General features: G+C 54.2%; 8 protein-coding genes across 8 annotated transcripts; 3 read left to right on the forward strand and 5 right to left on the reverse strand.

The window, feature by feature from the left end:
- Positions 1 to 4,199: 4,199 nt before the first annotated feature.
- Positions 4,200 to 5,198, forward strand: ISF_04622 (hypothetical protein; the record flags this gene model as incomplete). Its single annotated transcript, XM_018848228.1, has 2 exons — positions 4,200 to 4,929; positions 4,978 to 5,198. 2 exons carry the CDS (start codon positions 4,200 to 4,202, stop codon positions 5,196 to 5,198), a joined length of 951 nt encoding a protein of 316 aa, XP_018704562.1.
- A 445-nt stretch (positions 5,199 to 5,643) lies between these two features.
- Positions 5,644 to 6,260, reverse strand: ISF_04623 (Modifier of rudimentary, Modr; the record flags this gene model as incomplete). Its single annotated transcript, XM_018848229.1, has 2 exons — positions 5,644 to 6,079; positions 6,121 to 6,260. The coding sequence occupies 2 exons, from the start codon at positions 6,258 to 6,260 to the stop codon at positions 5,644 to 5,646; spliced, it is 576 nt and encodes a 191-aa protein (XP_018704563.1).
- Positions 6,261 to 6,716: 456 nt separating this feature from the next.
- ISF_04624 (Nuclear pore protein 84/107) lies at positions 6,717 to 9,601 on the reverse strand (the record flags this gene model as incomplete). Its single annotated transcript, XM_018848230.1, has 4 exons — positions 6,717 to 7,045; positions 7,097 to 7,206; positions 7,256 to 7,523; positions 7,570 to 9,601. 4 exons carry the CDS (start codon positions 9,599 to 9,601, stop codon positions 6,717 to 6,719), a joined length of 2,739 nt encoding a protein of 912 aa, XP_018704564.1.
- A 1,078-nt stretch (positions 9,602 to 10,679) lies between these two features.
- ISF_04625 (mature-T-cell-proliferation protein) lies at positions 10,680 to 11,061 on the reverse strand (the record flags this gene model as incomplete). Its single annotated transcript, XM_018848231.1, has 4 exons — positions 10,680 to 10,852; positions 10,897 to 10,909; positions 10,964 to 11,011; positions 11,059 to 11,061. 4 exons carry the CDS (start codon positions 11,059 to 11,061, stop codon positions 10,680 to 10,682), a joined length of 237 nt encoding a protein of 78 aa, XP_018704565.1.
- A 776-nt stretch (positions 11,062 to 11,837) lies between these two features.
- Positions 11,838 to 12,241, forward strand: ISF_04626 (Small ubiquitin-related modifier, SUMO; the record flags this gene model as incomplete). Its single annotated transcript, XM_018848232.1, has 2 exons — positions 11,838 to 12,068; positions 12,176 to 12,241. The coding sequence occupies 2 exons, from the start codon at positions 11,838 to 11,840 to the stop codon at positions 12,239 to 12,241; spliced, it is 297 nt and encodes a 98-aa protein (XP_018704566.1).
- A 687-nt stretch (positions 12,242 to 12,928) lies between these two features.
- ISF_04627 (LIM domain-containing protein) lies at positions 12,929 to 15,513 on the reverse strand (the record flags this gene model as incomplete). Its single annotated transcript, XM_018848233.1, has 2 exons — positions 12,929 to 15,369; positions 15,438 to 15,513. The coding sequence occupies 2 exons, from the start codon at positions 15,511 to 15,513 to the stop codon at positions 12,929 to 12,931; spliced, it is 2,517 nt and encodes an 838-aa protein (XP_018704567.1).
- A 1,429-nt stretch (positions 15,514 to 16,942) lies between these two features.
- On the forward strand, positions 16,943 to 19,492 carry ISF_04628 (dynamin-2; the record flags this gene model as incomplete). The annotated part of the gene is made up of 4 exons (XM_018848234.1): positions 16,943 to 17,041; positions 17,109 to 17,495; positions 17,549 to 19,099; positions 19,181 to 19,492. The coding sequence occupies 4 exons, from the start codon at positions 16,943 to 16,945 to the stop codon at positions 19,490 to 19,492; spliced, it is 2,349 nt and encodes a 782-aa protein (XP_018704568.1).
- Positions 19,493 to 20,129: 637 nt separating this feature from the next.
- Positions 20,130 to 22,774, reverse strand: ISF_04629 (Transcription factor; the record flags this gene model as incomplete). Its single annotated transcript, XM_018848235.1, has 3 exons — positions 20,130 to 20,240; positions 20,297 to 22,547; positions 22,632 to 22,774. The coding sequence occupies 3 exons, from the start codon at positions 22,772 to 22,774 to the stop codon at positions 20,130 to 20,132; spliced, it is 2,505 nt and encodes an 834-aa protein (XP_018704569.1).
- Between the last annotated feature and the right edge of the window lie 723 nt (positions 22,775 to 23,497).

A 23,497-nucleotide genomic window follows, 5' to 3' on the forward strand; every position in this document is an offset into this window, starting at 1 on the left:
GGCGCAAGACTTGCCACAAACCGAAAGGAAGGGCGACAAGCGACAACCATCCGCGGCCCTACTCCGGTCATTCTCTGCCTGCGTTCGAACATGTGTCTCAAGCGCCGTAGATCCGGCGCAAGCTTGCACGGCCATTTCGGTGCCGCGTAGCCAGCTTTCGGTTTAAGCTGACTGGACTGTCGTAACCAAATTAATTCTCTTCTCTTCTTTGCTCTCCCGCTGTCTTTTGTCGCAATGCCACCGACCAGGTCAATCCGCTCCGCGCCGGAGACCCCTGGCGTCGACCGGTAATAGCATCGCCAAGACCCGGGAAGCAAATGATGCAAACTGCAGCAACGCAGCATGTATCTTCCCTATATCACATCACGCGACAATGAGAGATGCTTGTCTTGGCTCATACAGGCACGTCCTCCTCTCAGTACGACCCCTAACTTGGCGTTACTTGGTCACCCACCATCACGGCGCAGGCTCCCTCCGCGACGGCAAGTTCCCTCCGTCTGTCTGCCAATGCTACGCTGTTTGGATTTGGCTGTTTCGGAACTTTTGAAACCTACACCACGTTACTACCTAGCTTTATGCAGAACGTAGTAGCTGTGCTGGGTAAGTCGTTAGTACGCCGCTCTGGGTAGTAGCTACCAATAGCTGCAAAAAGGTATAGAATTCACTTGGCCTGCATCATCAAAGGCATGGCCAAAGAACAAGTCGAGCCCGGCATGCTCTATCCGGTGGACGTTGCTGTGCGCACTGTGTTTCCTCTTCACTTTTGCCACTGGTTTATAACTCTCGATTTCTTGTGGCTTACCTCTCGGCAGAGCGGCCGGCCTCTTTTGATCCATTTCTATTCGACGCCGCTCGTTAGGCTCAGGATCGACAAAACCTATAATCGAGTAACCACATATTCACGTCACGAGAGCCAGCTACCCTCCAGCCCTTCGTTGCAAAACAGCTTCTTTTCCCAGAAAACTCTAGCTCAAGGCCATGACGCTAATTACCAGCCGCGGATAATAACCGTCGCAGTTTCATTCCACTCTAGCAATCCTCGCGCAACGCGTTGCGCCACAGTGGCATTGGTCGATGTGAAAACCTTTTGAGACAAAGGTTGGACGTTTCTTGTACCTGCCACTCCTAGCTAGGGAAACAAGCCATTGTGCTGACCGGGTAAATGACCTGGCCGCGATATCGTTTGTCCTCGTGTTGTCCGGCAGCGTCGCAGCGTTTGCGTTCCATCGGTAAGCCTGCAGATCAGCGGGCAGCATCTATTCGCACCGGTGCATTCCATTGCCAAAGCAACAGAGGTACACAGGAAGCGGACGCGTGGGCAGTACGCAATTCAGTCTTGCTTGTATGTTTCGGGGTTGTCTAGTCATGCCCATAGACCCCAAAGGTTGCGACGCGAACACAGCCCGCTCGGAGTAGCTCATCTGCAGCCCACTGCCGTGCATGGCTGTGCCCTCAGTAATATCAACTTGACTGCCAAAACAGCCGTACTGCCACCGCTCATTGGTGGCTTTGGGGCTGTTTGCTGGTACCCTTGCCTCTTGGTCTTGCTTGCTGCAATGATACCGTACCATAATGCCAATAGAGCTAGTGCAGGTGGTGAACCCCTCCTCCAAATCAATTCATACGAAATTATGCAACCCTCAAGCAAGTCCTAACCTCTATAATTGAAGTTAGGCGTATTAGAACGATGAGCTGCCTAAATCTGCTTGGTAGCATCTCATGATGTTAGCGTCGTGCAGATGCAGTTCGCGACTGGCCAGGGGAAGTTGCACAGGTTGGCTGTAAATTAAGCATGACCAGGTAAGTTCTCTGCTCAGCAGCAGCAAGCTAGCAGAACAAGAGTCAGCACCTCGTCTCTATAGGATTTGGGTTATGTCGTGAAAGTTTGTAGGTTTTGTTGAGAGCAATTTTTATCACAGATTGTACTATGATCATAACCACCGTATGATCTGTACACAGCGAGACTTACCGAGAGATGGATATAACAATCTTCGAGCGGTCTCGTGTCCCACTCATGTTGGTCCCCTTTCCTTGTACCGTCTTGCTACTGTCATTTTGTTCCTTCGGTAGGTGCCTAATTTCTGGTCAAATGTGCGATCTCGTTCCAATCCTCTGCGCCAAGAATGTGAATGTGACCACCTGCCTGGTACCTAGATGGGGTTGGGTGGCGAAAAGGGCCGATCGTGGCGCAATGGATGCAATTAAATGGTAGTACCGAGCGTCAACGTTGGCGGCGTATTAGTACGCCTGTTAGATGAGTTGGCGGCAGGGAATGTCAGGGAGTGGGCTAAAAAGAAGGCAACGAAGGGTAACTCTCCCCTTGCAGTAATCGACATTTATCAGTGATCAAGCCCTGGGCCAGGTGCTTCCTTGGCGGCATCGAGATAAACCGGGTAGAAGTTTGCGTCGTACTCAGAAACGAAAGGCGTCATCGAAGTTGCGGTAGGTGGCCGTTGCCAGTACGTAATGAGCTGCTAAGTGCGTCCAAATAGGGAAACTCCTGACAGTCGGTTAAAGCTGGGGTAATGGATGAAAAGGCGGCGCGTCTGGGGCATGCAGGGCTCGCTCGGTCAACACTGGTACGAGAATAGAAGGAACAAGGAGAACCTGTGGAGAGATATTAGCCCGATGAACCACCTGTTCACACTCACAATGCAAGGTCTCACCATCCATGGCAACAAAGCTGCTGCGATATTGTCAGGCGATTGTCCGTTGTTTGTGTAACGACTTGAAATGAGGCTCGGCGGGTTGCGAGCAGCGCCCCGGTGGTCATCTAATAAGCCGCCCGGGCCGACTTGACTTGCTGCTGAGCTCGATCTGGGGCGGCATGGGGATATTCGCGGCGGTATTGAGGGGGTGGTTGATTGGCGGGTGGGTGAGGAGCAAAGGCCATGCGGGGGTTGTTTATGAAGACAAAAGGCAATGGGCCCGGTGTTGTCTGTCTCAAGTGGATTGCAAAAATAGCAACAACTATTTCGATGCAACGAATGTTAATCATTCTTTGCTCGATTGTTCAGCTGACAGCCTCGGCGTCGTAGAATCTTCGAGGCAGATAACGGCTGGCTCGCAGCTTGGACGATTTGGCATGTGGGGTTGAAGCGTTTGATGTAAATTAATGACGGCGGGTATCGTGAGGGCGCCTTCGGCGAAGATGAAAAGCGAGCGAGATGGGGAAGGAGGATTAAATATTGGATTTATTGGAAGCAGATATGAAGGAAGGTGGACATGGACCTCGGCCGCCATGCAAACGACAAGAAGAAATTTTCTTTGCCTGGCAGCTGGCAGCAGCTCGCCTGATCTTAGCAACCCTAACTTGCAGTCTTGAATCAAACAGTGCTCCCTCCATCTTCACCTTGGCCGCTCTGCTACTCCGTCCTCTGTCCTGAGGGGTCAATATTCTCAGCTCGCATACTCAACACGCTGCATCATTTTCCCCAAATTCATCACCGCGCTACCCCGCGTCGGCCAGTCCTCTCCATCATCGAGCCCCTCAAACCAACACGCGCATTTCCCGTTCAACGCTTTAGCCCGCGACGCCCCTATCCGACCCTCCCCAATCACATCATCCCGTCCAGCCTCCCCCTCTCATAATCTCTCCACCACCCACGAGAGCCCTCCGCGCGCCGCCGATCCGTCCTGTCAGCCCTTCATCAAGGGGTTCCTCAAGGGGTTTGGCAGCCGACCTCTCTCTGCAATCCTCGTGGCATACCAGTAAACCGTCCCTCTCACCAGCACCAGTTAGAGCAAGAGTTGACATTCCGGACTAGCAGTACATCTCGCTCCGTCCTCCCACGCCTCCACGCCGTAACACCACCACGGCTGCTCTTCGTTTCCATATTATTGTTGCTTTTGCGACCGAGATACCAGGACCCCCGTGCGCACGCACCTGTCCCTTTTATTCGGCCCGCTACCTTATGCTTGTGGCCTGTCACCCTGCCGTGCCCTCAACCAGTAACCAAAAGTTCCCGCGGTTCGTCTTTACGCCGTACTCACTCCTACTTTCATGCGCCGCAACGCACCTCGAACAGCCTCCTAGCCAAACATCGTTCGAGTACAACCCCGCCCGCATACTATCCTACCGCAAAATCTTTTGTTTCCAACCCGGACGCTGCGTCCTTCCCACCACGCGAGTCTAGAGCTCCTCGCTACCCCCGCCATCTCGCACCGCCGGCAGTCGCACCGGTTGCAGCGTCGCGGTCATGGATCCGGCTTCGGTCGCTCCTCGGTCTGATGCTGCCGAGTCGGACCATCCGCCAGTCATCGCTACTACTCACCTGGCCCGCTTCGAGTTCAGCGACGAGGGAACAAAGATTCTCATGGTCGAGTGGCAACCCGAAGCTGAGGCCGCTGACATCGACTCCACAGCCGCCACGCCGGGTCCCAACAACGGCTCCGTGAACCCTAATATCAACAAACTTCGCGATAATCCGGCTCCCGACACAAATGCCGGTTGGGAGGTATCATGGCCAGGAAAGTCTACTCTGCTTCCCGCACGAGATGCGGATCAAGACGGCAGCAAACGTCGAGTATACTTTCTCCTGCCCGAAGACGTCCCTATACCACCGACCGTCACCATCGCGCGCCGTGGCCGATCCAGCTTGATATTGAAGCCGCTGCCAGCCATCTTTCCACCAGGCTTTGATGCCGAACCTGGCTCTCGCGGCGTGCTTCATACGCTGTGGGCAAAGAAACGTCTGCGAGAGCTGGAACGCGAGATGGACGCCGAGATGAGGACCAACTCCGAGAGCGTCGGACTTCAAATGGCGTACTCAGAAAAGCAGTGGATCATCGAGACATTTTTGACACCGCCAAAGCCCAGGATGATACTGCCAATCTCTCCAGTTTCGCCCATCTCCGGCCGACTCGGCGAGAAACTTAAAGGGTTGCGCCTGGCAACATCGCCCGACGATTTACTGCCCAGTCCAACCGGTAAGCCAACTTGACTGCACTGAAGCTGCCAACCACTAATACCCAAAGCCAATACGTTTATGGGATCGAACGCCCCCTCGCTCACTTTATCCCCCGATGGGAACGATATTGCCGTTCCTTCGTTTGCACCCATGTCACTCAACGCCGCCGCGCGAGGTGACCTCCCCGTGTCTAAACGTCATCAGACAGACGCAGAAGATGATTTATTTGCCTTGCCCATCAGCCCACGCACTCCGGACATGAAGAGAGCTCAGTTTGGTGTTTTCTAGTCCAGCCACCAGAAACCGGCAACCGCAAGATCGGCCGTGGCACAGTCTCAGCTCGGCAATTAATGATGTGCATGAACAGCGTTGCTTTTCTGGCTCCCACCACGGTGACAAGGCTTGGCCCTCGAGTTTGTTTTGGATAAAGAGCACGCGTTCTCTGTCATGAGAATGCACAAACGTTTAATGGATGGGCGTATACGTTAATGGATGAATGAGGAGAGGAGGCAGAGGCATTGATAAAAGGTGTGAGGTGTAGCAGAATGTCTAGATAATAAATATTACAACCCCTCGCTCGCTCCTAGGCACTAAATATAACGAGATTCATTCCCTAGCTCTTTAAAAGGTAGAAGAGATGCTACTGTCATACTTCCCACACAAGTGAGGATGCTAGAATAGTCTGCCTGATTCTCACCAGAGACAGACCGCACCCACACTTCTCAACGCCATCTCATCTCCATCCTCCTACGCGCCCCTCATCCCACCTCTCCTTTCTCTCCTGCCTCTGATAATACAGCACCTTGGCCTCTCTATACCCCTTCACCCACTCCGCCACCTCCCTCTCCGTCAGCAACTCCCCGCCCTCACCACCACCGCCGCCGCCGCCGTCGCCGCGACCGCCGTCCAGAAAGCTGTCCTCCATGGCCTGGCACACCTGCGCCTGCTCCTGCACACCGTGCGCGAGCGCCTGGTACAGCGCGGCCGGCGAGAACGGCGCCAGCGCGTGGTCCATGTCCGACTGTCGCTGGCGCCACTGCCGCTCCAGCGCGTGCGTCGCCAACAGCCGCGCCTGCGTCGCCTCCCGCGCGCCGGACAGTCGCCGCCCGAGCGCGCCGAGGCGGGCATGGCGGGCGGCACGTCCAGCGGCTGCGGCACGTCGCCGTCTGCTGCGTCCGCCGTCACCGTCTGCAGTGGCGACGGCTCGTACGTGCCGTAGCCTGGCGGCGGGGGCGGCGGAGGCGGCACGGAATTACCGCCGGTGGTGGGCGTGGCCATGCGGCTCGCCTCGTGGCTGTCTGGCTTTGGTGGGGGCGGGGGCGGCCTGGCGGCCTGGTCGTATCCTGACATGGTGCTTGCCGGGCGTATACCTATGTCTGTTGACGTGGGCTGTGTTGTAGAGCAAAAGGCTCGCTGTGTGCTCAGTTTGGATGATGTTGGCTGATGTTGATGGGTTGCTGTTGCATGTGGAGGCTTGAAGTCGGCACTGGCGATCTTGGCGCGTGGGGTGGCGGCTGATGCAGTGACGTGTGCGGCCTCATCACGACTACTAGGTATGAAGAGAGCAGAATATTTTTCCAACTGCAAGCAAATGGCAAATACAAACTAGATCGGGACACTTCATTTATCGGGAGACTGCACCGCCTGTTAAACCGTTCAAAAGTCGATCCAGATTAAACAAAAACTATGAGCCCGTAGCGCCCAGTACGCGCAATATTTCATATCCATTGTCCTTTTTTACATTCTTAAACCATGCCGTCTATTTCTTCATCCTCAGCTGTTCAGATCTCGGTCGCGGCACGGTTCCTACGACTTGACGGACCAAATGTCCCGCGACCACCCCATCTCCCGCAGCTTCTTGCTGGGGGCACCAGTCGCGCGCTTCTCGCCCGTCGCAATGGCCAGTGCCTTGCTGCATGCCGCCAGCGCCTCAACCAGCTCCGTCATGCGCTTCGTCGCCGAAAATACCGACGTCAAGTCGGAGCTGCGCTCTGCAACCACTGTCGCCAATTCCATGCTCTCGAGCAGGTTGTCGCGCGACAGACCCGTGCCCGCAAAGTGCAGCGCGCTGACGTAGGCCAGGATCGTTTCGGGGAGATACTCGCGGCGGATTTTGCTTAATTCCTCATCACCCTCTGTTTCATCGTCAGTCACGTCACCAGGCCTGCTTGACTGCCATTTCTTACCAGCAATACTTAGAACAAGCCAGCCTTTCAATAGGGGTTGCATGTTTTCTTTAGCAGCCTTAATACCGTCGCCAACACTAGCCCAGAATTTGCGGTTCGTTGTAGGCATCCTATCAGAGTGTTAGTAGACGGCATAATTTTTTACGTGGAGATACATACTCTGCTGAAAGAATCACCAGCGATGCTATCGTCTCCAAGCTGTCCAACGCCGCAACTATCGCCTCCAGATCGCGGAAATTGCGGGCGTCAGCCATGACTTGCTCGGGCTTTTCGTCGAGGATGTTGCTCCTTTCCAGCTGGTCCTCCCAGAATCGCACATCGTTGATCTGTGGCGCCTCCGCTTCGTCCTGCTCCATTATCCTACGAAGCATGTCGTTGAATGGGACGCGTCGCATCAGCTGTCTCGCAGCGTTAAGGTGCATGTTTGCTGCACAAGTTAGGAAACATGTTTCGAAGACGAAAGAGCGACTTACTTAGGAAATATTTATACGCCTTGGTGCCGATGGAAAAGACCTTGGGCCACTTTTCGTGTACCAAGGCCAGCCATTCAATGGAGCGGATAAGGTGCTCGTCCTTAGTATCGATTGCATCCTCCTCCTCGCCAAAGAAATCAGGCTTGATCGCGCGTCCTTGTCGTGATGTCGGGCGGCCAGCGTTGACAATCCTAAAGTGAATCTCGGGTGGCGGTTGCTTGGTCAGCTCGGCGTCAATGTTGAGCTCGAAATACATTAGGTTGGCTTGCTCCTCAACAAATTGAAGAACATCAATACCGGCCTTCTTTACCAGCTTGAGCTGTATTAGGCGCTGATTGTGGTCGTCTTCATGGATGAGGTTTCGGGAGAGTATCTTGTAGCATCGAGGAGCTTCCACAGTAGAGCAGTACAAGGGGATAAGCTCATGCAGGCCAGCCCGTCGCAGATACTCGGCATACGCGCCAACAATACACTCCTGCGTGAAGCGCCAGTTTGGCGGTTGCTTTGATGTGCGCACATTGTCTTCGGCATCTTGTTTTTCCATGAGCAGTTGGAGAATATAGACGTGCGTAACAATTCGAAGCCCGTCATGCTGTTCCGGAGAAAAGTATTTGTGCTCGGCGATTTCGTGGCCTACCATGGAAGCTGTAAAACTCTTGCCAGGATTTTTGAGTTCAATACTTAGGCCTTGCTCGAACAGGTGGTGGCCCGTGTCGTCGGCAATGACGGATGCTTGCAGAGCCTTGATGGGTTGCTCGGCTTCGTCCTTGATGGCGGCATTGGCTTCCAGCGAGCGCATAAGTCGCTTTTCGGTTTCGCCACCATTGTAACATGGGGCATTATACACCGGGAAGCACTGGTTGATGTTGGATGCGACGTCCTGCGGGCACTTGCTAAGAGCGAAGAGGTCCAGCTGTGTTCGGACCAGGGCGTTGTAGTGTGCGAAAAGATGGTCGTCCCATGTCTTTGCTACACCCTCGACGCTAGCAACATCACCGGAGAGGATACCGTAGACAGCTCGCTCGTATTCAGAGGAACCACGGTTGCAGGCAAGGGCATAGCACATACGGCGCCACAGCATCAAAGACTCTGGGGCCACGTCGACTTTTTCCTGTGTTTCGTCCGAGGAGAAGAGGGCGGCGGACATGGAAATAGCTCGCCACATTTCCGTCCGCTCCTGACACCAGTCACGAAGCTCTTCTAGGCTACTTCCGCGTCGCAGGTGCTCAAAGCAGCCCAGCCAGATTGCGCGCTCGAAGTAGTCGTCTTGGGGCTCCAGCTTTCGGTCTTGGCGAGTCACGGCATCAGGGTCGAGGTTCGTAACGAGAGGCGCGCCAGTCGAGTTGACGTGTGACTCGGCGATGTTGGGTGTTTGACGTTCGAGTAGATGAGACCAGCCAGTCACGCTCTTGCGTAGCTTAATCTTGGATCGCGTGTGCAGCCACCCGTGAGCAATCACATCCCCACGATCGGCATTCTGTTGCAGATCCTCCACCATGGTGTCGATGTCTGGACCGCTGGCAGCATTCGCCTGCAGCCACTGCAAGACAGCATGGCGCTCTTGCGCCTCTTGGTCTTTGTGCAACAAGTCTTTCAGCAAATCGCCGGAGGAATTCTTGATTTTGAACAGGTCCGAACCAGCACCTTGGTTTTCATGGAACGTTATAAATGGGTTCTCTCTGGCTGCGGCATGTCGGAGAGGCATAAGACGTCGAATGAGATCCCAGGTCTGAGCTTCTCCCTCTACGCGCTTCGTCTCTGCGGCGCTGAGAGCAACACCGGCTTCCTCAGCCTCATCGACGTCCATGTCGATATCATCGTGACTACCTCCGACGCGCTTCGGTCTATGTTTCGCTAGTCGTAGAATGGCGTTTTCGTAATATCGGCGTGGGAGGTCCAGGAGTCGTTCCTTCTTCTCGGCGGGTGAAAGGAACGGCGCGAGGCATTCGTCGAGCGCATTGGCAAATTCTTCAACCTCCGGGCCTGCCTCGACAGGGGCCGGGGATGAAATCGCCCCGGTTCTATCCGCCATGGTGCGTTTAGCAGATTGCCAGAATGTACTGCGATGCGTTGCCGTTGTGCCAGCGCGTTGTTGCTAGCGGCCCTGAGGCCCGTTGCGCAAAGCTCTCGTGGCAGCTCGTTTGGCGGACACGGTGACCAATAACACACAAATCAAAGCTGCACCTTCCAGGCCTCCGATTGGTTTCCCGTCTCGTTCTTGGCGAAGCTGGACCGTCACTTGATGCGCACGGCTGGTTGTGTTGAAGCTTTTGACCTTGGATGTGTTGCTCTACAGCAATATTTTGGGCGCGTAGCCACTTGGAGCTAGGCGCGAGTGGGTCTGGAAGCTACACGCCAGTGAAGGCGTCGATACAGCTGAGGCTCTGTAAAGGTCGGGTTGAAATCAGAGTAGAATTCGTGTATTTCATTTACTGATGGTATTTGTGTGCTCTTGCTCTAGTTGGGTTCAACGGGTATATCTAGCTTGTTTATGCCTGGTAAACAATCTCAAGTACAAGCACCACAGCCTGGCGCCGGGACGACGCTTTTTAGATGTACACCAAGAGTCAACAACAGCTAACAACAGTCAGCGATCCAACATTATAATACACATATATAGATTCAAACATAGTATAAAGCTTTAAAGATATACAAGCCATAACATTGGACATGTTTTCATCAGGATGTCACGTCAAATGCTCAAATATTGAAGATATTGAATCGCATCAAAGTGCAGGGTACCGACTCGTTACAGCAATATGCAACAAAGCGAGCACCCACACTACTTGGGCACCGCAATTTTTGCACAGCGCTGCTGGCCTTTCTCTTCTTCTTCACATAATGTCTTTGGCATTCATATTAGAGTCTCGGAGCAAGACAGTTTAATTCTTGTTCAGGTCCCATGAGGATCTCCAGCGTGCTCAATGATCGCCTAGAAGAACTCCCAGGCGCTCATCAAAACGTTACCCGATTTTCCCTGCTGGTGGACATACGAAGATGCGCGTCACATATCCCTCACATCAGGTGTATTATATTCTATTCATGACTGCATGGCTGTAACTGAACGGGATATAATGCAAATGGCTGTAGATGACGTCCCAAGAGAGGCCTCACTTCTCACCGTTCATCTGCTTCATCTTGAGCCGAAGCAGACTGGGCTTGGGACAGCTTGGAGACGAAGCACTGTCACCGTATCGTTCATAGAAGGACTCGCAGCAAGTGTAGAGAGCCTTAATCACCTCCTGGCACTTGGCCTCGTTGTAGTTGTTCTTCGTCAGGCAGTCTGGATGCGTCAGCAGAAGCTTGGTCCGTGTCGTCGCTGCATACCTTGGATTGCACACTACGCAAGTTAGCCCGTGACTCGAGTGCTACCAAGCGGTCAAAAACAACTTACTGCACGGGGATGACAGGGCGGTTTCGCCTCGACATCGTCTTTCCCAGCCTGTGAAAGAATTAGCCTGCATTGGGCAGCCTGCCGAAGATACGTACCATGGCGAGTACTGTGTGATAGAACCTGGAGCTACGCCCAAGCATGTACTTATTGCCAGCTGAATAGAGAAGAGCGCCGTGGCGGTTAAGTCTGCGAAGGAACGAAGAAGGCAGTTCGAGGACGTCAGAGCTGCGGCGATAGTAAAGGTAAGGGCATTGGGACTAGTACTCCACTGCAAGTTCCATGGCCTCGAATCAAATCATAGATTATTGTCTGTATTGCTATTTATTGTCGGCACTCACTCTACTACTTAACAAGAGACAATCAAGGTGCAGTATTTAAAAAGCCAGTGACAAGAGGATTACGCCAAGTCCAGTTACTGCAATGTTTTGCCATTCACAATGTTGCACGCATTGTTTTGCCTGGCCTTGTTGATGCCAGCGCTAAATGCTGCTGTGACATGCAGCACAGGCGCCTGAAACCGTTCGTTGGCGTGCATCTTACAGGGCGTCCCCGCCAGGCTGCAGCGCATTTCCTCAGGACCCTTCCAGCGCCTTCGCCATGCGTTAGTCATCAACACGCCCATTAAAATGAGACCATCGCAGCCAATGAGACGTGCGATTCCCCACCCTTCCCTCTCGGTGTTAGTTTCTCGCCGCCCGCCCCTCCAGACCAAACGACGTCGTCGTCCAGCCCGAGAGAAACTTGTTTGTGAACTTCTTCCTCTTCTCCCCAAGCATTCACCCGCGCCGCTTCTTCTTTTCACGCTTTGCCAACGCAACTCGGCAGAACTGCAATCACTACACGAACTCATCAAAACACAAAACACACAACCATCATGTCTGACGACAACGGCGGTCTTCCCGGCGACGCCCCTCCCCTCGCGGGCTCTGAGCACCTGAACATCAAGGTCACCGACAACAACAACGAGGTCTTCTTCAAGATCAAGCGCACAACCAAGCTGGAGAAGCTGATGTCTGCGTTCTGCGACCGCCAGGGCAAGTCCATGACGGCCGTGCGGTTCCTGTTTGATGGCACGCGAGTCCAGCCAACCGACACGCCTGACCATGTATGTTTACCCCCCACCCTACTTGTTTCCATTTGATCTGCTCTGGAAATTGCCCTCCAACTACACCATACGGCTCTGGTATTCATCCCTGCTAACACCACGCGCAGCTCGAGATGGCGGACGGTGACACGCTCGAAGTTCACCAGGAGCAGGTTGGCGGCGCCGCCTTTTAGGCACCAAGGGCTCAACTAAGCGAGTCTTTGGTCTCGTCTCGTCCCTTTGCGCGCTCATCCGCCTGCAATAACGAATATCGAGAAAATCCACCTAAAAATGTATGAAATGAACGTTACCACAACAATGCGGCGTTTGGGGGAAAGGTCCTTGCAACTTACCTCGGACCACGATGTCTACACTGCTTTTCGCTCTTTTATCGCCTGTCTTTTTTTCCCCTTTGTTTCAGAAGCGTGCCGACCCCGCAGCATGAGGTTTGGTTGACAACACGCAGCATTGCAAAATCGCTTGCTTCGTCGGCCGGACGCTTGCTTCGTTTATCTTGCGACTGTTTTCTCAACTCGGAGGCCATTTGGACATTACGATAGACAAAGTCACATCTAATACACCATGGCTTTACTTGTACTTCCATTATGTACCGGACCAATAAATGAGCTGTATTGCAATATCAATGGAAACTCCATGCAAAATCCGAACACGCAATCCAAAGACCAAACAACCAGAACCGAAAGCAAAAAGCACTCGCAACTGCAAACAAATGCAACCGTAAACAATTTCAGCCGTAAACAAATTCAACCATACTGTCCATAATCAATCCAGTAAAAAACAATCGCATCAACTTCATGCAAAACATAGCTGTAACATCAACAACGCCCATCTCAAACTTTCGAGGACTGAACCGTTTGTCATCATCGTTTCAGCTCAATCATACGACAGCTCGTGCACAGGATGCTGCCGTCGTCGCGGGGAAACACCTGCCCGTCGTCGAACCCCCCCTTGCACTCGGCGCAGCGGAAGCACTCATCGTGCCACTCGCCGCCGAGCGCCTGGATGTACTGGCCGACGACGCCCTTCTTGCAGCGCTTGCACTTGGGCGCGCGGCGCTCCGTCCGGCGCGTCTGGCACTTGATGCACCACGCGTAGCCGTCCTTTTCAATGTGCGTCATGCCGTGCTCAAATGGGTCGCCGCACTCGGCGCAGAAGAAGTGCCCGTAGTGCCAGTGCTCCCCGAGCGCCACAATGTGCTCCCCGAGGATCGGCGTCTTGCAGTGCTTGCACCGCGGCGCGAACTGCTCGTGCCAGTCGAGGTGGCAGTAGAATCGCAGCCGCTCGTCGCCGTCCTCATCCTCCGTCTCGCCGGGCACCTCGTCAATCGTCTCGCCCGCTCGGCGACGCTCGATGCGCTCTAGGCGCGCATTCCTTGCCACCTCTGGCTCGGGGCTAATCTCCATGGCTTCCAGGCTCATGTTGCACGTAAAGCACATGAAACACTGTGGGTGGAAGCGCTCAGAGCCGCCTGCCAGGGCTACGAATCTCCCTTCAATCGGAAACGAACACTCGTGGCACAGCGTCTTGTCCCGGAACCTGGCGTCTGGGGCAGGAGACCAATGGCTTCGCTGCTTCGGGTTCAAACGTTGCTTGAGCTGACGAGATGCCGGGGTAGGAAGTGCCCTCGAGCTGCCAGCGGACTTGCTGCCGTTTGATTTGTTGGCGGCGGGCTTGTCGTCAGGCGTGACAATCATGGGGATGTTGGGAGCCGAAGCATCGTTATCACCCACGGAAATGCCCGGGATGTTGATGGTAGGCACAGAGACACTATCAGAGGCGTCTCCATCCACAGAAATGGCCGGGATGTTGATTGTAGGTATGGAGCTACTACTCGGAGAACCACCATCATCACCTATGCTAATGGTAGGGATCTCCGCACGAGCTTGCGGTGCTTGCGGTTTGACGCGGGGCTGGACACGCGGGGAGCCTTGGCCTGGAACAAGGATCGAAGGGACATCCACCAGCTTCCAACCCGGGAGCGACTGTGACTGCTTCCTGTCGAGTGTTGCCGTCGCGGCTGCTTGGCGGCCTGATTTGGCATCAGCGGTGTCATCCGCAGGCTTCCAGTTAGTATCAAAGCTTACAATGGGTCGCCCCGGACTGTCGCTGACGGCAGTAGGCTCGGGGAGCTTAGCACTCCGATCCTTCAACCGCATGCTCGTCGCCTCACGAATGTCCTTGCTGCGAACCTCAACCCCATTCTTGCGCTCCACCTGATCATCCTGTCGCGGAGCCGTCCGCGCATTGGTCGTGTACAGTCCGTTGTGAGATTGGCTAGGGGGATTGTAATGGATTTCGACCCGGTTCCGCGGCTTCACCGGGGCATCCTCCGCCACAGCGGGAATGCTTTGGCTTGCTGGGTTCTGCGTCGCGTTGCCAAGGGTCCGGCGCGGCGTAGGAGCCATGTCTGAGTTCGGCTGCTTTGTCGCGGAGTCGGGCTCTTCCCAGATCTGGTTTGTGGAGAAGGGGTTGTTGATCTCGCCACTAATGTTGCGGTTCATGCTGCTCTTGCGTTTGCCGCCAGGAACGGAGCCGAGTCCAATGCCACCGTATGTCTTGCGGCGCTGACTGCCGTGGCTTGTCGAAGCAACGGTAGTCTGGCTCAGATCTGAAGACTGGCGGAAGCTGGAGTTGTTGAGATCGCTCTCGTTGGAACTGTTGCTGACAGAGCGGTAGCCGGCGTTGCGTCGCATGCCCGTAGCAGCAATGTCGTTGCCGTATGTACCGATGCTAGCGGTGCGAGCATGAGCATAGCTGTTTTTCCTGAGATGTGGGCGGTAGCGGTAAGGACCTTCTGGACGGGGCGCTTCACCGCCTCCGTTTTGATGTTGCCAGACAAGCTCCGCAGCTTCATCAAGGGCTGCCTGATATATGCGGCTCTCTTCGTCCGGGGTCTCGCGACCCGCGTTGTCCTTGATGTCCATTTGCTCCATGGCATCGCGAAGCGAAAATGCTTCTTCTTTTTCCATCCACCGTTGACCTCGTTCCATGTAGGTGGCTGTGGGCACGACTTCGGACGGTTTGAGGGGAAGAGCGGCGGTCGGCTTGTCAGGATAATAGTCCCGACCGCGGCCGCTCATGGTAGAATAACGAGACGACATGCTGAATGCGGCGACGCTTGGTACGTGAGAAGGTACGCGATTTTGATCAGGTGTTTTGCTAGTTTGGGATTGCAGTGACGAAGCATCGAGGCTAAATCGGCCGGCGAGCGAGCGTGAGGGTTCCGTGGGATGCGAAGGCTGTGGTCGAGCACCTCCAGGCCGGGGCGTTCTGTTGGTACGCAGGTCGGCGAGGTAACTGGCTGCAGTTGAGACGACTGGTTAGCAATGCACATCGGAAAGCCACCGCTGTTTGCTGCGGGCGCCCTACCCATCTGGTCCTTGCTCATGTACGACGGCGACGGGGGCGTCACCTTGCGCGGCCGGGGCTCGCGAGAAGTGAACATTGCGAATGGTTGGATCAGAGAAGATGTGAGGAGTAGAGTCTAGCGGTTAATAGGATATGTATGGTTAGGAGAAGACAGGTGTTGATAGCTGGATCGAATGGTCGTGAACCACAGCGCGGTCGGGTATAATCATCAGTACTTTTTGCCTGACTAGGGTTGTCGCAGTGGGGTTGACTAGGCAACGATATAGAGTGGCTGCAGTTCGACAACGTCCGAGGGCGAGCTCCACGGCAACGGCCAACGTACAGTAGCCAGCGCGTTTCGGAAGAATGGGGGAAGAGAGAATGCGATTGCGGATAATGTACAAGTTATTATAATTTACAAGCAGGTCTTGCGCTACCATCGTAGTTCCCCCTTGACGCCTTGTTCCGCTTCACCAGTCGTTGACGTCTTTGACTTGTCATCTGCGAAACCCAAATTTTTGAACTCGTCCTTGGCCATTAAATTCCTGGTACTAATCAGACATAATTCGCACTGTCATTTGTCATTTCGCAGCATTCTTACCGGTCCATCCTGCAGGAGAGATATGACTTGGCCAGATTGCGACACTCGTGTTCATTGACGCCTCGGGCCTTCTTCATGCATGCCAGATAGTCTGTCATGACAGACTTGCACTCGCCTACGGAAATTTAGTGAAGCTCGAGAGCAGTCTCCTCCCGTTGCGAGAGCCTTACCATCGTGATCGAGCGGGAAACTTCCACGCTGTGGCCTACCATCGTCTGTTAGCTCATGAGGCCGGCGCATCGATGACCCGTGGAACAAGATAGTAGATGGACGTACGGTGTCGGTTTTGTCGATGGTAATTGTCCTGGGGCGCCAAACGTACTCATGATTTTGATGTGAGAAGTTGCATGAGATGAACGGAATGAGTGTCATGCAAAGCAAAAAGCATCCAGAATGTGGCGCCACTAATATATGACGATGTGGCTGAGTATTGTGGCTGGTGCAGCATACCCGGGTAGGTACGGGACATGATTGTGGTGATGGAACTAATGTAAACCTCAAAGTCGACGTTTTGGTTCGCGATATTTTACCAAGGTAATATGTGTCGAGGGTTTACAGCAGCCAGAAACTGCATTTATGCGACTTATGAACGTATTATGAACATAATATCAGCAACACTTTAGCTTCCGACGGCCTAAAACGGCATAGTGTCTGTATGCATTGTTGCTCCTGTGGCTTTGCCCGCGCAAGTGGGTACTTTTTGCGCCAGCGTCGCGCCACACTGCGCACCCGTCCCGTGTGAAGCGCAAGGCCTACGGCTACACGTGAATCGCAGCACTTCAGGTATCCCCAACGACGTCGACCGAAGCGCAATCCATCGTCTGTGTCTTGGCGGCCAACGGCCATCTCATGATTCCAACCTGACGCCCTTTACGACCCCTCGCATCTTCTTTCCCGCCCGGACGCCTCCGTAACAACCGCTACAATGGCAGCCCTCGGCGAGGACCTGCTCATTACTGTCAACAAATTGCAAGACCTCGTCTTCAACACCATCGGCAGCGACTCTCTTGATCTTCCACAAATTGTACGTTACTGCAATGGAACATGCTGCCAATCCGGTTTCAGCCACTGACACCATGCCCAAACGATAGGTTGTCGTCGGCTCCCAATCCGCAGGCAAATCTTCAGTTCTTGAGAACATTGTCGGCCGAGATTTCCTGCCCCGAGGCAGCGGCATCGTCACCCGTCGCCCTCTGATTCTGCAGCTCATCAATGTCCCCGAGGACGAGAATGCCCCCGAGCCGATAGAGGACCGTTTTCGATCTGCCGCCACTGCGCGACGCTCCGAGTGGGCAGAGTTCCACCACATCCCCAACCGACGATTCAACGACTTTTCCGATGTCAAGCGCGAGATTGAGAACGAAACATCTCGCGTTGCTGGTACCAATAAGGGTATTAACAGACAGCCCATTAATCTCAAAATCTATTCGCCTCATGTCCTCAATTTGACACTAGTTGATCTTCCTGGTCTGACCAAGGTACAGCGCACTGCTAGCAAGACTTTTCTCAGTCCCGACTAACCATTCCACAGGTTCCCATTGGCGACCAACCGACCGATATTGAGAAGCAGACTCGTAACCTGATTTCCGAATACATTGCCAAACCCAATAGTATCGTCCTTGCCGTCTCTCCTGCCAATGTCGACATTGTCAACTCGGAAGCTCTCAAGCTGGCCCGTCATGTCGATCCTCTTGGTCGCCGCACTATTGGCGTTCTCACCAAGCTTGATTTGATGGACCACGGAACCAACGCCTTGGATATCCTTTCCGGGCGTGTCTACCCTCTGAAGCTGGGCTTCATCGGCGTCGTCAACCGTTCGCAGCAGGATATTCAGGGCAACAAGCCCATGGAGGAGGCCCTCAACGACGAAACTGACTTTTTCAAGCACCATCCCGCCTACCGAAACATCGCCACACGATGCGGCACGCGCTTCCTGGCCAAGACTCTCAACACAACCCTCATGGGACATATCCGCGAACGCTTGCCGGATATCAAAGCCCGCCTCAATACTCTGATGGGCCAGACTCAGCAGGAGCTCGCTAGCTACGGCGACATGCACTTTAGCGGCAAGGAACACCGCGGATCCCTCATTCTGCAACTCATGACACGCTTCGCAACCTCCTTCATCTCTTCCATTGACGGTACATCGACAGAAATTTCCACCAAGGAGCTCTGCGGTGGTGCCCGCATCTACTACATCTTCAACTCTGTCTTTGGCAGCTCTCTAGAATCTATTGATCCTACGTCGAACCTCACCGCTCTTGACATCAGAACCGCCATCAGAAACTCGACCGGTCCCCGACCCAGCTTGTTCGTCCCCGAAATGGCCTTTGACCTGTTGGTCAAGCCCCAGATCAAGCTTCTCGAGGTTCCCAGCCAGCGCTGCGTTGAGCTGGTGTATGAAGAGCTTATTAAGATTTGCCACACTTGCGGCTCAACAGAGCTCTCAAGGTTCCCCAGACTACAGGCCAAGCTTATCGAGACCGTCTCCGATCTCCTACGCGAGCGTCTTGGCCCTTCGTCAACGTACGTCGAGTCGCTCATCTCGATCCAGCGCGCGTACATCAACACCAACCACCCCAACTTCCTCGGTGCCGCGGCGGCTATGAGCAACGTCGTCAACGCCAAGCAAGAGCGCGAGCGCAAGAAGCTGATCCAAGACGAGCGAGAGAGGAGAGAGCGCAAGCGCCTCAAGGAGCTCGGCCCCAATGGTGACGTTGATGATGCGGAAGACGGGGACAAGGAAGCGCAAAAACATAACAAGCACGCGCGCAGCCTCTCGCCCGCAGTCCACGAAGGCCACAACAGCCTCGCCGCGGCGGTCAACGGCCGCCCACATTCGCCCATGAACGGCCAAGGTCTGGGCGGCGCCAAGGATACGTTCCTCAACTACTTTTTCGGCAAGGAAGGTCTCTCGCCTATTCACACACCCGGCGGGCTGCCCAACGGCCGTCAACACAACGAGCCCAGCTTCTCGAGCAGCCTTCGTCGCGAAGAAAAGATTGTTGTTCGTCCAGCCCCATCAACGCGCGAGGACGACTACGACCCCACGTCGCGCAGCTACGGCCTCGCATCCCACCTCGTAAGTTTACTTCTCCTCGCTTCGCTCGCGGACCACCGCGGGTGCACGCCTACATTTCTTTTTTACTAATATCGCGCCCAGGGCGAGTCTAACGAGCCTGCTCTCACCGACCGCGAGGCCATGGAGACCGAGCTGATCCGCGCGCTTATCTCGTCCTACTTCAACATTGTGCGCGAGTCCATCGCTGACCAGGTGCCCAAGGCCGTCATGCACCTACTCGTCAACCACTGCAAGGAGGTGGTGCAGAACCGCCTCGTCAGCGAGCTCTACAAGGAGTCGCTCTTCGAGGAGCTCCTCTACGAGGACGACGGCATCAAGAAGGAGCGTGAAAAGTGCGAGAAGCTCCTCCAGACCTACCGCGAGGCGGCCAAGATCATTGGCGAGGTGCTGTGAGGTGGTGCCATGGTGGGCGAGGTTGCCACCGTGCTGTACGCTACGAAGGAGGAGGCGGGCGAGGAGGTTTGAACAAGCTCGTTGTTGTTGTTGACTTGCCGGCTGTGTGGTTTCTTGATAGACGAACGCAATCTAGACGACGTGCTGCTCTCTGTAAACAAAAGAAGGACTAAGGAAAGGATGGAACGGGTATAAAGAAGGAAGGAAAGTGGACGGACAGCACAAAGTTGGGATTGCCGCTTTTTCTAGAGGCGGCGTGCGCGGGTTGACTCTTTTTCATCTCTGCTACTTTGATTTTTGTATTGTGTGTACGCTGGTCATGTAAAAAGACAATCTCTACGTTTTTTTTATCCTATCCCTGCTCTTGGACTTTCTGTTCAGAACAAGAAAACGCGAATATACAAGATGAGTTAATGTGCATTTGTTCCACCTTCAAAAGCGTCCTTTGACTATATTGAGTAGAGTGTTGTGTTTCACGTCTGTGCATCTAGAACTATTGAAATCAAGCCGCTTTTCATAACCCCATCCCCCACGTACACCTCAAAATGTAGAAAAATAGATCCCTAAACAGTAACTGTCGATCAAGATTCACAAAACGGAAACAAATCCAATTGTACAATATTCAAGGAGAGAACGGCTACATCTTGGTAGGGTTGAGGCCGTCGGGCTGGTCCGGCTGTTCGGCATAAATCTGGAAGCTCTGATCGGCACCCCAGTTGGCCATTTGCGTATAATTCTCAAACATATTCTACAACGTGTGGTTAGTTATGTTATGCTCTGCGTTAATAGCCCGCTGATACTTACCCAGTCGAAATTGGCGGCAAAGTCGGCGGCGCCATCCGCGCCTAGGCCGTTGCCAACGGTTGTAAACATGCTCAGCGGCGACATTGGCCCTCCAGTGGCGTTGAGTGGATTCAGGCTATCCATAGACATATCCATGTTCATAGGAGGCAGGCCAAAGTCCATGCCGACAAACGGGCCCGCGTCCATCGTTCCTGAAAAGGCATTATTGCTTTCGGGGCTGCTAAGGTCGCCAAGGCCCGCCGACGAGAGAACAGACTGCGGATCTGACGGTAGCGAGTCCATGTCAAAGGTGAATGATGGCGCACCCATGGAGACGGAGTCATTACGGGACTCGGGCGTGTTTTCGCTGCTGCTAACGGGAGTCTGGATTTTGTCCATCATGATTTCGAGAATCTTGGACGCCTTGAACGCCTCCATGGACGAGTCGGCCAGGCTTGACCAAATAAAGCCGGCCTGTCGCAGGGAGCTGACCATCTTGGCGCGCTTCTCATGGTCCCAAATAAAAGAGCCCTCACCATCTTGGCTGGCGTTGGTCTGCATGGCAATGTTGTCGTAGTGCAGGTCCAGGATGATGAGCATGGCGGGGAGGATGAACTCCTTGGTTGCAATCGACTTGACGTACCAGCTGACGGCACGCAATTTACCGCCAGGTTGAGACTCGCGATGCAACGTGGAAAGATGAGACATGGCCTCCGTGGATGCCTCGATTGCAGCCCGGCGCGAGTGGGCATATCGCGGATTCTGTCTGGCGCGAACCATGTAGTGGCGGTGGAGTAGACACATGATCTTCTGGTACAAGACACTGACGTTGAAACGAGCGACGATTAGAGTCACCGGGTCGTTGGAGCCTTGTAAGGAGGTAAGCTTGAGGTGAGGAGGCAGATCTTGCATGACCTGTCTGAGCTTGGCGTCGAATCGTAGGACCTCGTCGTATGGCATGCCCTTGCCGAGGCGATTTGTAGCTTGTAAAATGTTACCGAGTTCGAAGCAGAGCTTTGCCTTGGCAATCATGTAAGAGATCGGAGTCGGCTCGGACGGTGGACGGGATGGCGGAAGCTCCTTGATGGTTTGGTGGAAATCATCGTCAAATAAATTGTTTGGTAGCTGGGTATCGCAATCTCGTTCGTTTATCATACTAGGCAGCGAGACTTGATGGGAGAAGACAATGTCCGACATGCGAATGAGCGCCCAAGTTCGCCGTCGCATTTCTGCCTGGAACGGACTGAGCGAGGGAAACCATTTCGCGTCGCGGTGATAACCCTGGCGAATGGCAATGCGGGCAATCATGCCAACAATAAGCCACAGGCCCAGATCGGCATCCCAGCGGGAAGAGTACTCCCCAAGAACATATAATAGTAGCGTCTCTACCGTGTATTCAACGGGCTTTGTATAGTCTCCCGTGACGAGACATTGGACGGTGCGCAGGCGATACTCTTCAGCAAACGCCATGCTTCTGCTTCTCCACTCGGGGGGTTCATCGCCGACTTTGTTATAACTCAACATGGCCAGAGAGAGAATGGAATATAAGAGACCGAGCCACATGATTGGCGTCTTGCTGGGGTCCTGCCAATGGGTTCGTAATTGCTGTAGGAATGTTGGCCCGTGAATGACGCTGACGGCGTTATCCATCGAGTTGAAGTATCGACTGCAAAGGGCCAAGACGTGCGTCCTGGGAGGTAACGAGTTGCGGAGCTCGTTTTCTGACGCTGGCTGGGCACCGAGCAACAGAGTAGGACCTTCGCGAGCGGCAGCAGGCTTGGAGTTCTTGACACGTTCGTAGCTGGTTTCGAGCTCCTTGCGATGGAATGTAAAGTAGTTTTTGACGTCGGATATATCAGCGAGAATCGAGTGCCAGTGCTCATGGCCAATGTACATTGATTTGCCCTTGTCGGCGTCGACCTTGAGCATGCCGAGAGAGGCAGTCAAACCATCGTCGTCGTCGCTCTCTTCGTCACCGTTGGTTCCATCGTCCTGTTCCATCTTGGCAGATGCGCCGCTGTCGGTGGTGGATTGCGATATTGACTGGCCGCGCGCCGCTGCGACAGCCGAGGCTGGATCGCTGCCACCAGAGTGCATGAGAGAGAGGACCAAGTTCTCCAGACGGTCAATGCGGTTCTGCATGTCGTCGGGGCTGAGATCTGCCTGGTTGGCGCCCTTTTTCTGCGAGGCGGGGGCGGCATAGGTACATGATGATGTGTCATTGCCTTCACGTTTGGTACAGTTGCTGCAAGGGTGCTTCCGGTCGCATTTCCTAGATGGAGTTAGTGAAGAAGACCATGTGCTGACGTGTTACCGAGCTTACAATCTGTGGGAAGGTTAGCATGTCACGAGATACGAGGTGAATGGCAGTACTTGCTTGCGTGTTCTGCAAGGGTAGCAGCTGAGAGGCACTCGGTTTCGTTTCCGAACGACCTTGTACGCCTCTTCTGGCGAGCGAGCGCCGGTGGATGAGTTTGTCGAGGGCGGAGTGGGCGTCATTTTGGGTATCAAGTTAGAGCGTAGCTAGGTAGAGCAGACTGGAGGGGTGTAGAGGGGTCGTCGAGGCTCTGCGGCAGGCAGGGCCGATGCAAAAGAGATGGACGACCACGTCTACACTGATAATTGTGTCTTTGTGTCGGAAAACGATGAGATCAAGCCGTTATTTCTGGATTGGAGGCGACAGTAGGTTTCAAAGCATTGGAGCCCGTCACGGTGTGGCGGGCAGAAAGAAGCTTTAGCTCGAGGCACAACGGGCGAGACGGTGTGTAGAACGGCCACGCCAGTTGGGATCGTGATGGCCGGCGCGTCGCTGAGCAGACTACCGGCTTGTGTCGGAGGACGGAGATGAAGATGATAGCTGACCGAGGATCTTGAGTGTCTGCGCAGAAGAATTGAGGGAGGCGAATCTGCTGCAGTCGTGGGAAGGAAGGTTCGCGGCACGTTTTGCGCTAAGTGTGGTTGTGGCTGGGCCGCGTGGTGAGAAGAGGACGAGGATGCTGGAGAGGATGCTGGCGAGGATGCTGGCGAGGATGCTGGCGAGGCAAAAAAACTCGACAGATGGGTTGCGATAGGCGAAGATTGCGAATTTGATTGGATTAAGGAGAAAATATCTCTGAGTAGAAAATGCAAAAAGAAAGAAAAAAAAAAACGTTTGATGTCAGCGCCAGTCGATGAGGCCAGGCTGATAGGTATGTACGTACTGTACCTAGGTAGTCTGCACCT

This window comes from Cordyceps fumosorosea, assembly GCF_001636725.1.
Source record: "Cordyceps fumosorosea ARSEF 2679 chromosome Unknown scaffold_10, whole genome shotgun sequence".
Taxonomy (NCBI): Eukaryota; Fungi; Ascomycota; class Sordariomycetes; order Hypocreales; family Cordycipitaceae; genus Cordyceps; species Cordyceps fumosorosea.